This window comes from Lytechinus pictus, chromosome 16 (genome assembly GCF_037042905.1).
Source record: "Lytechinus pictus isolate F3 Inbred chromosome 16, Lp3.0, whole genome shotgun sequence".
NCBI classification, from domain to species: Eukaryota; Metazoa; Echinodermata; class Echinoidea; order Temnopleuroida; family Toxopneustidae; genus Lytechinus; species Lytechinus pictus.
The window spans coordinates 5,394,930-5,408,573 of NC_087260.1; the positions used below are offsets into that span (position 1 = coordinate 5,394,930).

The following is a 13,644-nucleotide window of genomic DNA, read 5'->3' on the forward strand; positions in this document are numbered from 1 at the left end:
AAAACAGAAAAATGAATGAATGAAATGACAAAATCCAGAAAGGGATATCAGGAGAGGCTTTTTGTAAACCTGGAAAATTCAAAGGGAAATAAGAGGAACAGAATGCCAGAAAAATGATGAGATAAGCGACTGATTTGTTCCATATGAGCTGCTCCTTCTTCCATATAGTCCGGGGGCTGGGGGAGTTTATTCAGCTGATCGGGTACAAAAGGTTTGATGGTCCCAACATGTTGGCATGATATCAGTGGTCAAGAAAATATGTTGCTGCCGGATCATATCCTGTACGGAAGGCCCAGAAGACCCCATTTTTGTCGGCCATCTTGGATTTTTCATGAAAATCAATTATTTTCATTTTTTCGCACAAACAAATGAAAAATATTAAATAAATACGCATTTCACAATGATTTAGATAGTCTAAATCGATTGCAATCGTTTTCTGGACAGTCCGGTTAATATTTTTTGATAAATATAAGAATTTATGCCAAAATTTCCATGTTTTTAGGCAAAAATTTGCCTGTGCATTGATATCTTTCTGTTTTGTCATTAATATCAACAATTAATGCAAAATATCAGCACTCTACACGAAAGAGGATATATTAACGAGAACATTGATATGCTTCATGACCGTATTAATGTCTTAACTTGCTTAGATATAGGTAAAATACCTCCAAATGTATTCCCCGATATTGCGATAAAATGACACCAAAAAGCAACCTCTGTCACTAGTCACACTAGTGATACCGACTACAATGCGCTCGCTGGCTTGCCTTTCAAAAGAGTACAATAGACTCAATCGGTCTTGCCTCGCCTTTGTTGGTGTGACTATCACGCATAAATGCATGTAATTAGCGTCGCGTTAGAATGTTAGAAAAGTGTATATTACATATATGGGTATGAGGGCAAAAGGCGTTTTTTACATATTAAAGCAACCTTTATGTTAATGAAACCTCTTGGAAAAGTTAGAGGAGGCATTGCTCTGCATGTCGCAAGCAATTACATTCGGGCACCTTAAACATAGTCCTGCAAGAGCCTGTCGAAGGTACCCCACCCTTATCCGAAGCTTGACCATTAAAATATCTTGCCTTTTGGAGCCCTCATTGTGGCAAAATGATGCTTCGGATGGGTAAAAAACAACATTTATCTTCTTGAAATCACTTAGAGACGGAAGAGTAGGCTTTTCTCTATCAGCTACATTTAAAGAAGTGAGGGCACAGCAAAGCCCACCCTCTCAGGGGGCAGCCCCAAGTCACCCAGCCCCTTTTTCGTATTTTGCCCATTTCTTGGAAAATTCGACATTTTGGAGCCGCATTGATGAAAAAGGGTGATTCTACTATGGAGTGAAGCCACTTTTATTGTTTTAAACCACTTGGAGACAAAAGAGTAGAAATTCTTCTATCTACTACATAAAGAATTGCTGGAAATCGAAGCCACCCCCGTCAGTGGGTTGCCGAAGACACCATCTCCTTTTTCCGTATTTTGCAAATTTATGGAAAAAATCTGCAAATTTGGAGCCCTCACTGAGGCTAAATGGTGTTTCTGCTAAAAAGCAATCCATTTTCATTGTCTTAAAATCACATGGAGACAAGAGAGTTGCCTTTCCACTATCAGTTACATATAAAGAAGTGCTGGTACAGCAAAGCTTATCCCCGTCAGGGGCTCCAAAAGTTACCCACCCCTTTTCTCTTAGATTACCTTTTTATTAGAAAATCTGCGAATTTGGAGCCCACATTGAGGCAAAAAGATGTTTCTCCTGTAAAAAACCACTTTCATTGTCTTAACACCACTTGGATAAAAAGTAGTATTTTTTTCTATCTGCTTCATATAACGAATTGCTGGCACATCGAAACCTACCCCCTCAGGGGGCGGCTGAAGTCACCCAACCCCCATTTCGCATTTTTACAATTTATATGAAAATCTGTCAATTTGGAGCCCCCATTGAGGCAAAAAGGTGTTTCTGCTATATATATCAATCCAATTCATTGCCTAAATCTACTTGGAGACAAAAGAGTAGCATTTATTCTATCAGTTACATAATAAAGAAGTGCTAGTACAGCAAAGCCTACCCCCGTCAAGGGCTCCCCAAATTACCCAACCTTTTTCCATATTTTCCCATTTTTTAGAAAATCTGCGAATTTGGAGCCCACATTGAGGCACAAAGATGTTTCTTCTAAATAGCAAACCACTTTCATTGTCTTAAAACCACTTGGATGCAAATAAGTAGTATTTTTTATATCTGTTACATTATAACGAAGTGCTGGCACATTGAAGCCCATCCCCTCAGGGGGCAGCTGAAGTCACCCAACCCCTATTTCATATTTTGCCCATTTCTAGAAAAATTTGGCATTTTGGAGCCCCATTGAGACAAACATGACAAACGACGTTTCTGCTTTTCAAAAAAGTCACTTTATTGCTTTGTAACTCCTGGGAGACGAAAAGGTAGGATTTTCTCTATCAGCTTCATTTGAAGACGCGCTCGCACACCTAAGCCTTCCCCCGTCAGGGGCTCCCGAAATCACCCACCCCTTTTCCGTATTATACTTTTTTATTAGTAAATCTGGGAACTTTGAGCCCCCACTGAGGCTAAAAAGTGTTTCTGCTAAAAAGGCAATTATTTTCATTGTCTTCAAACCACATGGAGACGAAAGAGTTGCCTTTCCTCTATCAGTTACATATAAAGAAGTGCTGGTACAGCAAAGCCTACTCCAGTCAGGGGCTCCTGAAATTACCCACCTCTTTTCCGTATTTTACCTTTTTAATAGAAAATTTGCAAATTTGGAGCCCATATTGAGGCAAAAAGATGTTTCTCTTATATAGCAAACCGCTTTTATTGTCTTAAAACCACTTGGATACAAAAGAGTAGTATTTTCTCTATCTGCTACATAAATTATAACGAAGTGCTGGCACATCGAAGCCTACCCCCTCAGGGGGCTGTTGAAGTCCCCCGCCCCCTTTCCGTATTTTGCCAATTTATAGAAAAATCTGCCAATTTGAAGCCACTGAAGAGGGTAGGCATCGATGTGCCAGCAACTTTTTATAAATTATGTAGCTGATATATTTAATAAAGCCTTCTTTTTCATTTCCAGGTGGTTAAAAAAATAATAGTGACTTTACTATTATATCAGAAACACCCTTTGCCTCAATGGTGACTCCAAATGACGAATTCTCTAATAATTAGACAAAATGGATAAACAGGATGGGGTGACTTAATATTCGGCAGCCCCTGAAGAGGGTAGGCGTCGATGTGCCAGCCCTTCTTTATTTAAAAAGCCTACTCTTTCATCCCAAGCCCAGGGAAATTAAAATAATAAAAGTGGTTTTACTTCATAGCAGAAATACCTTTTTTGCATCAATGGGCTAAACACTGAACATTTTCCAATAAAGAGGGAAAATAGGCAAAAAGGTGGGGTGACTTCAACAGCTTCTGAATTGAGTAGCTTCGATGCGCCAGCACGTTTTGTGCATGTAGCTGATAGAAGAAAGCCTATTCTTTCATCTTTAAGTTGCTTAAAAAATCAAATTGGCTTCATTATATAACAAGAATGCTATTTTGCCCGAACGAGGGTGTCAAAAACTGCGAATTATTCAATAAACTGATAAAGTGGGAAAATAGGCAAAAGGGTGGGGGGATTCGGCAGCCTATGACGGGGGTGGGCTTCTGTGTGCGAGCACGTCTTGAAATGAAGTTGATGGAGAAAATACTATTTTTTGTCTCCCATGAGTTACAAAACAATAAAAGGGTTGGGTAATTTCGGGAGCCCTTGACAGGGGTGGGCTTTGCTGTACCAGCACTTCTTTTAACTGATAGAATAAATGCTACTCTTTTGTCTCCAAGTTGATTAAGGCAATGAAATGGATTGATATATAGCAGAAACACCCTTTTGCCTCAATGGGGGCTCCAAATTGACAGATTTTCCTATGAATTGTTAAAATGCGAAATTGGGGGTTGTGTGACTTCAGCCGCCCCCTGAGGGGGTGGGCTTTGATGTGCCAGCAATTCGTTATATGAAGCAGATAGAAAAAATACTACTTTTTTATCCAAGTGGTGTTAAGACGATGAAAGTGGTTTGCTATAATAGGAGAAAAATCTTTTTGCCTCAATGTGGGCTCCAAATTCGCAGATTTTCTAGTAAAAAGGTAATCTAAGAGAAAAGGGGTGGGTAATTTCAGGAGCCCCTGACGGGGGTAAGTTTTGCTGTACCAGCACTTCTTTATATGTAACTGATAGAGGAAAGCCAACTCGTTTGTCTCCATTTGATTTTAAGACAATGAAAAAGGATTGCTTTTTAGCAGAAACACCCTTTAGCCTCATTGGGGGCTCCAAATTTGCAGATTTTTCCATAAATTTGCAAAATACGGAAAAATGGGATGGTGTCTTCGGCAACCCACTGACGGGGGTGGCTTCAATTTTCCAGCAATGCTTTATATGTAGTAGATATAATAATTTCTACTCTTTTGTCTCCAAATGGTTTAAAACAATATAAATTGCTTTACTACATAGTAGAATCACTTTTTTTTATCAATGTGGTTCCAAAATGTCGAATTTTCCAAGAAATGGGCAAAATACGAAAAAGGGGCTGGGTGACTTGGGGCAGCCACCTGAGAGGGTAGGCCTTGCTGTGCCCTCACTTCTTTAAATGTAGCTGATAGAGAAAAGCCTACTCTTCCGTCTCTAAGTGATTTCAAGAAGATAAATGTTGTTTTTTTACCTATCCGATGCATCATTTTGCCACAATGAGGGCTCCAAAAGGCAAGATATTTTAATGGTCAAGCTTCGGATAAGGGTGGGGTACCTTCGACAGGCTCTTGCAGGACTATGTTTTAAGGTGCCCGAATGTAATTGCTTGCGACATGCAGAGCAATGCCTCCTCTAACTTTTCCAAGAGGTTTCATTAACATAATTAAAGGTCGCTTTAATATGTAAAAAACGCCTTTTGCCCTCATACCCATATATGTAATATACACTTTTCTAACATTCTAATGCGACGCTAATTACATGCATTTATGCGCGGTAGTCACACCAACAAAGGCGATGCAAGACCGATTGAGTCTATTGTACTCTTTTGAAAGGCAAGCCAGCGAGCGCATTGTAGTCGGTATCACTAGTGTGACTAGTGACGGAGGTTGCTTTTTGGTGTCATTTTATCGCAATATCGGGGAATACATTTGGGGGTATTTTACCTATATCTAAGCAAGTTAAGACATTAATACGGTCATGAAGCATATCAATGTTCTCGTTTATATATCCTCTTTCGTGTAGAGTGCTGATATTTTGTATCAATTGTTGATATTAATGACAAAACAGAAAGATATCAATGCACATGCAAATTTTTGCCTGAAAACATGGAAATGTTGGCATAAATTCTTATATTTATCAAAAAATATTAACCGGACTGTCCAGAAAACGATTGCAATCGATTTAGACTATCTAAATCATTGTGAAATGCGTATTTATTTAATATTTTTCATTTGTTTGTGCGAAAAAATGAAAATAATTGATTTTCATGAAAAATCCAAGATGGCCGACAAAAATGGGGTCTTCTGGGCCTTCCGTACAGGATATGACCCGGCAGCAACACATTTTCTTGACCACTGATATCATGCCAACATGTTGGGACCATCAAACCTTTTGTACCCGATCAGCTAAATAAACTCTCCCAGCCCCCGGACTAATACCCTTCTCTCCATTAATGCAAGTCTTAGGCTTGAATAGTGGCTTACTGTGTATTCTTTTCATTTACTTAATGTAAATATTGAGACTGAACTTGAAAGTATCGCATGTACATGTAGATGCAATAGAATGCATATATGGTAGAAAGTGGGTTTCAAGAGCAGACACACAAATAAGGGATAGTCTGCAGGCACAGACCCTGATTGAAACTTTGATCAACAAGTGTGTCTCCACGCAATGACTAGCACATACAAAACTAGCTGCTTCAATTCAGGGAGGGCCTTCAGTACATATTAAGGCATGAGTAGGCTTCAATTCAGACCCTTAACTCGAGTGAAGGGTTTATACAGTAGACTAGATAAGGGATAGAAGAGTGAGAAACTTTGGAGAGAGGGGGGGTAAAGAGTGATTAAAATTATATCGCATGTCACTACAGAAGCCTTCAAGAGAAATGGGAGAAGTAATGTACTGGGCACATCAGGAAAGAACAAAGATAGTGAAGAATAAGTAACATTATCAGCGGATGGAGAAAGAAAGAAAGAAAATGATAAAGGTAGAGAGAGATAAACATATAAGGACGGAGAGAGAGAGAGAGGGAGAGAGAGGATGTGTTAGAAAAGGTAAAGAAAAATTACTGTCCTCTTCCCTTTTTTGTTGCCCCCTCCTCCATACCGTTCTCTCCATTGACACAAGCCTTATCCTTGAATGCCTCTGTGTGTATTCTCTTTAGATTTGCTTTATTGAGAATATAATCCTAGGTAGCCCTTAACATGGATTTCAGTGAGTTTCTTGCTGTATTTCCCCCTAAAAAGCCCTAAGCAAGTGTTTCCATACTACGTCAGATTATTGAGTCATAGTCATTGTTACTCGTCATCAAAGCTCGAAGGGCATTATCAATTTATCAAATATGCAAAAGACTTGGCTGTATGTTTGTACATGTAGGTTAAAAGGAAGTATTAAAGTGAGTGCTTTGTAGCAATTCTGCATGGAGATTTCAAAACTTGACAATGTGTTGATTGCGAATCATATTTATCTAAATTTCTCAAATTGTAGATCTATGTAAAATCGAGGGGCTGTTATCATAGGCATACGATTTCTTTTGATTGTGCATGACCAAAGGTTTTATAAGATAGAATCCAAGCTCTATCGGATTTCAATTCTGACTGCAGAAGAAATTTTCTTTATTGCTCTTTTCAACCCCCCCCCACCCCCCCCCCCCCCGATATGTTGACACATCATCATTCGGGATTCACCAATTTCAGGAATACCATAATTGTCTTTTGTTGATTGTGGTTGTTTATTGTCTTTGTTTATACCCAATTTAGAAAACCCTAAAGTGGCCCATATTTGATAGAAACAGGTGAAAGAATGTTTATCCATAAAGGATTTCCTGTTCGTAACTTTCATTTCTCTCAAGGAACTTCCCCGTTTTGTAAACTAGACATAAATATGCTTTCTCTACTCTATCATATTTGGATCAAGTAAGCTTTTATCAGTGCTGTCAGATTGGCATTGACATTAAAATATGATAAAATTCTGCTTATTTTGCTTTTTTGGAATTTCATTGCAACTTTAACAAGCTAAGGTCTCATTAGCTCTTTGTCTTATAATGTAATCTGTGTATGTATCAGTGAATTGATTGTACAATTCAATCTTAGACTCCTTTTTTTTACCTTGAACACACTGTATTGGTTGCAACTTCTTTTTCAGTCGTCTATCGATCCTTGTTAGCCTACAACATATATGTATCATTCATATGTGCAGGAAGAGAGAGAGAAAAAAATGACTTTCATTTTAATTCCAAGTATCACATGCCATTCAGAAATAAGGACAGTTTCATAACATATCATCTATTTAATTGGTGGCGCAATAGAAGTACTGTACTTGTTGACAATCATGATAAAGTGCAAATTGGCAACATTGTCAGTAACGTACTGTATCTAAGCATCAACCTCATTGAATCATAGTTACATATATTCATTGAGAGGTAAATGGTGGTCAACTTGTCAACATGTGCTATTTTTTCACCTTCTTTCTTTAAAGGTAATTAACAGTTGTGGTAATGATCTCAAAATGAGCTCAAACAGAATCCGATAAAATGACCACCCATTGTGTTTGTTTGTATTAATGATAAATGTGTGCCAAATAGTGAAAACGTGTAATTGCTAATAAAGAAATGAGCAATATAAGCACAGAATTCCATAAAATGTCTGGTATTTTTCCGACCAATATTAATACACTCTCCCACATATGCCTTCTTGTGTAAAGTGAGCATCATGATTATCGGTTTTCAGCTAAGATTTCATGATTTCACAAAGATAAGTTTATTTTACTGTACCAGAACAAGATGTATGATAATATGATGGTATGTGTAACCTTGATTTAAAGACTTTCTCATGAAATGATTGTTTGCTGTAACTACTGTGTTTTACCTGAAATGATATGAACTTCCCTTTCTTGCAGGTCATACTGAAGATATTCATCATGTTATAAAAATCACAAAGAACGAAATGCATTTATATCAATGCAGTATAACGGAGCTAACTAATCCCTTTAAGACATGAATAGTGTGTATTATCATCAAACCACTTCCTTCCAAAAGCAAAGAACGTGCGATTTCAATGGACAATGAAGATGGTACATGGAAAAAAAATCAAGGGGAATTTATTTTGTTATTTCCTCTTAGAACTTCATGTAACAGAATAGCAAGTATCACCCGATTGTGATTGTGATACTGGCTGCACAACATATTATTGAAACAGTATACTGATGCATCCAGTTGTTATTTGATAAGTAACATCACTCAAATTTAGTGAATTACTAACAAGTAACCTTGCCTTAGAATATAAAAATAAAACAAATAGCTAAAAGCCGTTTTGGATTCAATTTAAAATCTGTCTGCATAAATCATGCAAAGAATGTTTCATGCATTGAAAGCATGGCAATTTTTGTTAATCATGCATGCAATTATATTATAGTTAGAATTTTAATTTCTTTAAATATTCTGTAAGATTTTGAACTTATTCACAAGGTGGAAAATCATTGTATCACATTTGTGCCAAGAGTACCACTCTATACTTTTCTGAAAAAGTAGTATATGAATTTTTTACATTCTTTTATCAGTTGTTCACACATGTATGCCTCCAATGGCTGCTCTGTTTTTGTAAATAGTTGCATATTTTCTTTTTTTGCGAAATATTGTATTTCAAATAAGTATATTTTGTAGTGTAAATGCCCCTACTGACTTTGAGGTTTTAATAGATTAAGTGTAGTGTTGGGTTACAGTGATGGTGGATTAGCAAGTAGACTACTGAATAGATATTTGGTTTCATGCGGTTTGTTCATTTCCACAATTCAATTTAATTAAAACATGTATTCGCATTGATTATAATCATTAAATGTGGAAGTACATGTATACATGTACATGTACATGTACATGTATTATGATGTGTGATGTTGATGACAGATTTGTAAATTACAAACCAAGGTACATGGAATGTAAATGTATTGAGCAAAATGGGCTCAGAACTGGCTAAATTACGTGAAATAAAAATATTGAGTAAGTTTTGTTTAATGCTACTCATGCAGAGGACCCATAAGATTTATGTTCCTTTAAAAAGAGGAGCTCCCTGCACAGATTGAAGTTTTGCCTAGACTGTGAAAATTGATGTGCAAAATATGAATTTAGTTTATCGAAAAGTAACTAGAGTATGTGAGTTGAATGTCAGATGATATCAAATATGTATGTTTTCATGGAATGTGGATTAGATAAGACCACCTTTATTCATTTTTATGCTTGTTATCAAAATTTATCCTCCTGCCATTCATGATGACCGTAAAAATTTACCTCTTGTTTATCTTGCCATCTTACAGACAACTCAGAATTTTCCAGCTCCAACTAGATGCTATGCAGTGCCTCTTTGATGTACAGCTTCCTTCCAATAAGAAATTCACTCTTCAAGATAATGTAAGTTTTTAAACCTACCTCTCCTTCATCAAGTTTCATTGATTCAACTCTCCCTGCTGCTGATGTACAGTAAGGTTCAACATTAGAGGGCGGCATATTCCACACAGATATGTGTCTGGCACCCCTAAACCAACAATCGCCCAAAATGAAGTTTAACATTTTTATATAGGTTGAAGTAGGCACATTCTAAGTTCCCGGGCTCAAATCTAAATGCAGCAGATGTGTCCTTTGGCAAGGCATTATCTACACTTGCCTCTCTCCACTCGGGTGAAGTAAATGGGTACCCGTTAGTTCTATACTATAGGTATAGTCCACCCCAGAACAATATTAATTTGATTCAATAGAGAAAAATCAAACAAGCATACCGCTGAAAACTTCATCAAAATGGGATGTAAAAGAAAAAACGTTATTAGAAAGTTTTGCTTATTTTTCACAACACAGTTATATCCACAACTCAGTGACACGCATGCAAATGAGAGAGTCGATGGTGTCCCTCCCTGACAATTTTTATTGTTATTGTTTGAAGTACTATACAATATTTCATTTTTTACAGATTTCAAAATAAGGACCAACTTGACTGATTTTTACCTTTTTATTAAAATCAACCCTTTGTGGGAGGTGAACTTGTGTCCTTTATTGAAACTGATCAGGTTAACTCTGGTGGGATAAAAAGTATACAGTACTTGCTGCTTATACCTTGGTCACATTTGCTCTACGGCAAGCCGAAAACAGTTTTTGTCTCACCTGCATAGCAGAGTGAGACTATAGGCGCCGCTTTTCCGACGGCGACGGCGACGGCGGCGTCAACACCAAATCTTAACCTGAGGTTAAGTTTTTTAAATGACAGCATAACTTAAAAAGTATATGGACCTAGTTGATGAAACTTGGCCATAAGGATAATCAAGTATTACTGAACATCCTGCCTGAGTTTCATGTCACATGACCAAGGTCAAAGGTCATTTAGGGTCAATGAACTTAGACCATGTTGGGGGAATCAACATCAAAATCTTAACCTAAGGTTAAGTTTTTGAAATGTCATCATAAATTAGAAAATATATGGACCTAGTTCATGAAACTTATACATAAGGTTAATCAAGTATCACTGAACATCCTGCATGAGTTTCACGACACATGACCAAGGTCAAAGGTCATTTAGGGTCAATGAACTTTGGCCGAATTGGGGGTATCTGTTGAATTACCATCATAACTTTGAAAGTTTATGGATCTGATTCATGAAACTTGGACATAATAGTAATCAAGTATTACTGAACATCCTGTGCAAGTTTCAGGTCACATGATCAAGGTCAAAGGTCATTTAGGGTCAATGAACTTTGGCCAAATTGGGGTATTTGTTGAATTACAGCCATAAATTTGAAAGTGTGTTGGTCTAGTTCATAAAACTTGGACATAAGAGTAATCAAGTATCACTGAACATCCTGTGCGAGTTTCAGGTCACATGATCAAGATCAAAGGTCATGTAAGGTCAAAGAACTTTGGCCACGTTGGGGGTATTTGTTGAATTGCCATCATATCTCTATAAGTGTATTGGTCTAATTCATAAAACGTGGAAATACGAGTAACCAAGTATCACTGAACATCTTGTGCGAGTTATAGTAGTTTTCAAAATCAGCACTGCTGCTATATTGAATCGCGTGATGCAGGTGAGACGGCCAGAGGCATTCCACTTGTTTATTAATTTAAATTCAAATCACCTATATGCAGCTGGTACAAAAAAATGTTAAAATGGCTGTTTTCGACTTGCCGTACGGCCGCCGTAGAGTAAATGTGAACAAGGTATTAGGAACATTGTATTAATTGCTATATACATGTATATTATTGTTATCATTAAACTATTTGAGCTTTAAATCTTTTTTTTTTTCCTTCAAGCCCCCACTTGAGAGCAGCCCTGAGAATCTATGCAAGAGATTCGCGGATTGTGAAAAGCAGGTCAAAAATTTGGAGTCAAAGGTATGTCTATATCAATATTATTAAGGCAGTATAGCTCAGTCAGTCAGAGCGCCTGTTTAAGATATCTCAGGGTAAGTTGGTTTGAGTCCCGCTCATGCCGAATTAACACCTATTAAAGAACTAATGCTATAGCCAAGGCTCCACATTAACTCTTTTTGGTGGTGACCCGTTCGGGCCACCAAAACCATCAAATAATTTTTTTTGGTGGCCCGATATTAAAGTTTGGTGGCCCGAAAAATATAAAGAAAAACATTAAAAATTAATAAAACAAACTTCTGAAATATTAATTCTGCAGCCACTACCACTAAGTTACTTTCAATTTATCATCTTGTATGTAAACCTTGTTTGCTGTTATTTTACTTTGCTAATTGGTTTGTGGTAAAATATAAATTGTTTCTATCGTTGTAAAAATGAAATGATTGAAAGAGAATAAATGAATTTTATTGTTCACAGGTTGTGTGGACTTTTTTTTTTATCTCCGTATAGACACACACTCATAATTGTAAAGTAAATAAATAGTGCATAGCAAACTCAGATAGATGTACAAAACAATGGTTTTTCATTTCTTCCTCTTTGAATCCTGAAACCTAGATTATGCAGGCCCCAAATCCAGTTTATTTCTGTTTTCTATTTTGCAGCATATTATAGCAGGAGAAAATCACAGAAAAATATGCTGCAAAATTAGAACAATGCATAAAAGGGGGAAACAAATGAAAATAATTTTCAAAAAGTATATTACAAAAAGAAAACAAAAATAATAAAAGAAATAAGTGAAATAAAACAAAAGAAAGAAAATGAAGAAAGAAAAAACAAAGAACAGGGAAAAAAAAGTATTTACTTTCTCAAGAGTGGTTTAAGAAGTCATTTATAAACAAGAAAGAAAGAAACTGTCTGTTCATTTTTGGCTAGAAAAGACACAGCTTCGAAAGAAACCAAGTATCAACATACATACAAATGCACATGTGGGACTGTGATGTACTTGCCTATGTGTTTTTATGTGTATTAATTCATTTGGAAATCGGTCTTTTGTAGTCAAAAGAGAGGTCATAATTCCTCTTCTTAATGCTTGCAAATAATCAGGGTACACCAAATTTTCGTAATATAGACTGTAGAATGTCATTTCATTGGTGTAAAATGTGACTTTGACTTAGATTTTCAAAGTTCTGTGGAAGATTTCTTAGCAGCAACATTTTTTATCGCAGCTCCCAGAGTCTGAATAGGCTGAGCTAGATCTAGAGCAGTGGCTTCATGCAAACTCACGCCAGCCGGCCGGCGCGGCTGGCTGGATAATAGCTACTGTATGTTATAGCTGTAGGCCTAATATGCAAACTTTGTGTGTGTGTATTTGTGTGTAGATCAACAAAAAGGGCGCATGACGAAATGGCTTGCAATTTGAACTGTAGAATGTTGATAAATGCGTGCAAAATCGGGAGAAAAATTGCGCTACTTTGAAAATTATTGGTTGCCCGATTCGGGCCACCAAAACTTAACATTTTATCAATAATGGTTGCCCGAAGTGAATTTCTGGTGGCCCCGGGCCACCGCTAATGTCGAGCCTTGCTATAGCATTGGGTGTAAGCGAGCCTCACTGTATTCAGTACAGGTGTGAATGCAGTTGGAAATCACTCCGTCCACCGGAAAGAATATAAATGTTGGTCCTGTGTATAGGAGAGTCGTAACCTACGCACGTTAAAACCAATGAACTATTCGTCAAAGAGTAGGGTGTTCACTCAGTGTATCCTGTCAATTCAATCATAAATCAACACTGGTTGAAGGAAGTAAGCAAAGCATAAAAGACACACCTTACTCTTTGTGTAGTAAGAATTGCCTGTAAAGACCCGGGGTTGTTTCTTAAAGGAGAATGAAATCCTTGAAATCAGCTGAATCCATATCAAAGAGAAAAATCAAAGAAACATATTGTTCAAAGTTTGAGGAAGATTGAATGAATAATAAGAAAGTTATGAGCATTTGAATATTGAGATCTCTAATGCCATGTAGATCCTCCCATCAGCAATGCGACCAAGATCTGTGATGTCACACA

General features: G+C 37.0%; 1 protein-coding gene across 3 annotated transcripts in view; it reads left to right on the top strand.

Annotated features, from left to right (window-relative positions):
• The first annotated feature begins 8,475 nt into the window (after positions 1–8,475).
• LOC135157060 (phosphatidylinositol 3,4,5-trisphosphate 5-phosphatase 2-like) overlaps positions 8,476–13,644 on the top strand; it is a 52,102-nt gene continuing 46,933 nt past the window's right edge. For all 3 annotated transcript variants that reach the window (XM_064111525.1, XM_064111524.1, XM_064111526.1), the window contains exons 1-2: positions 8,476–9,635; positions 11,523–11,603. In XM_064111525.1, the coding sequence (XP_063967595.1) occupies positions 9,495–9,635; positions 11,523–11,603 (222 nt within the window). In that variant the 5' untranslated portion in view covers positions 8,476–9,494. The remainder of the gene's footprint in view (positions 9,636–11,522; positions 11,604–13,644) is intronic.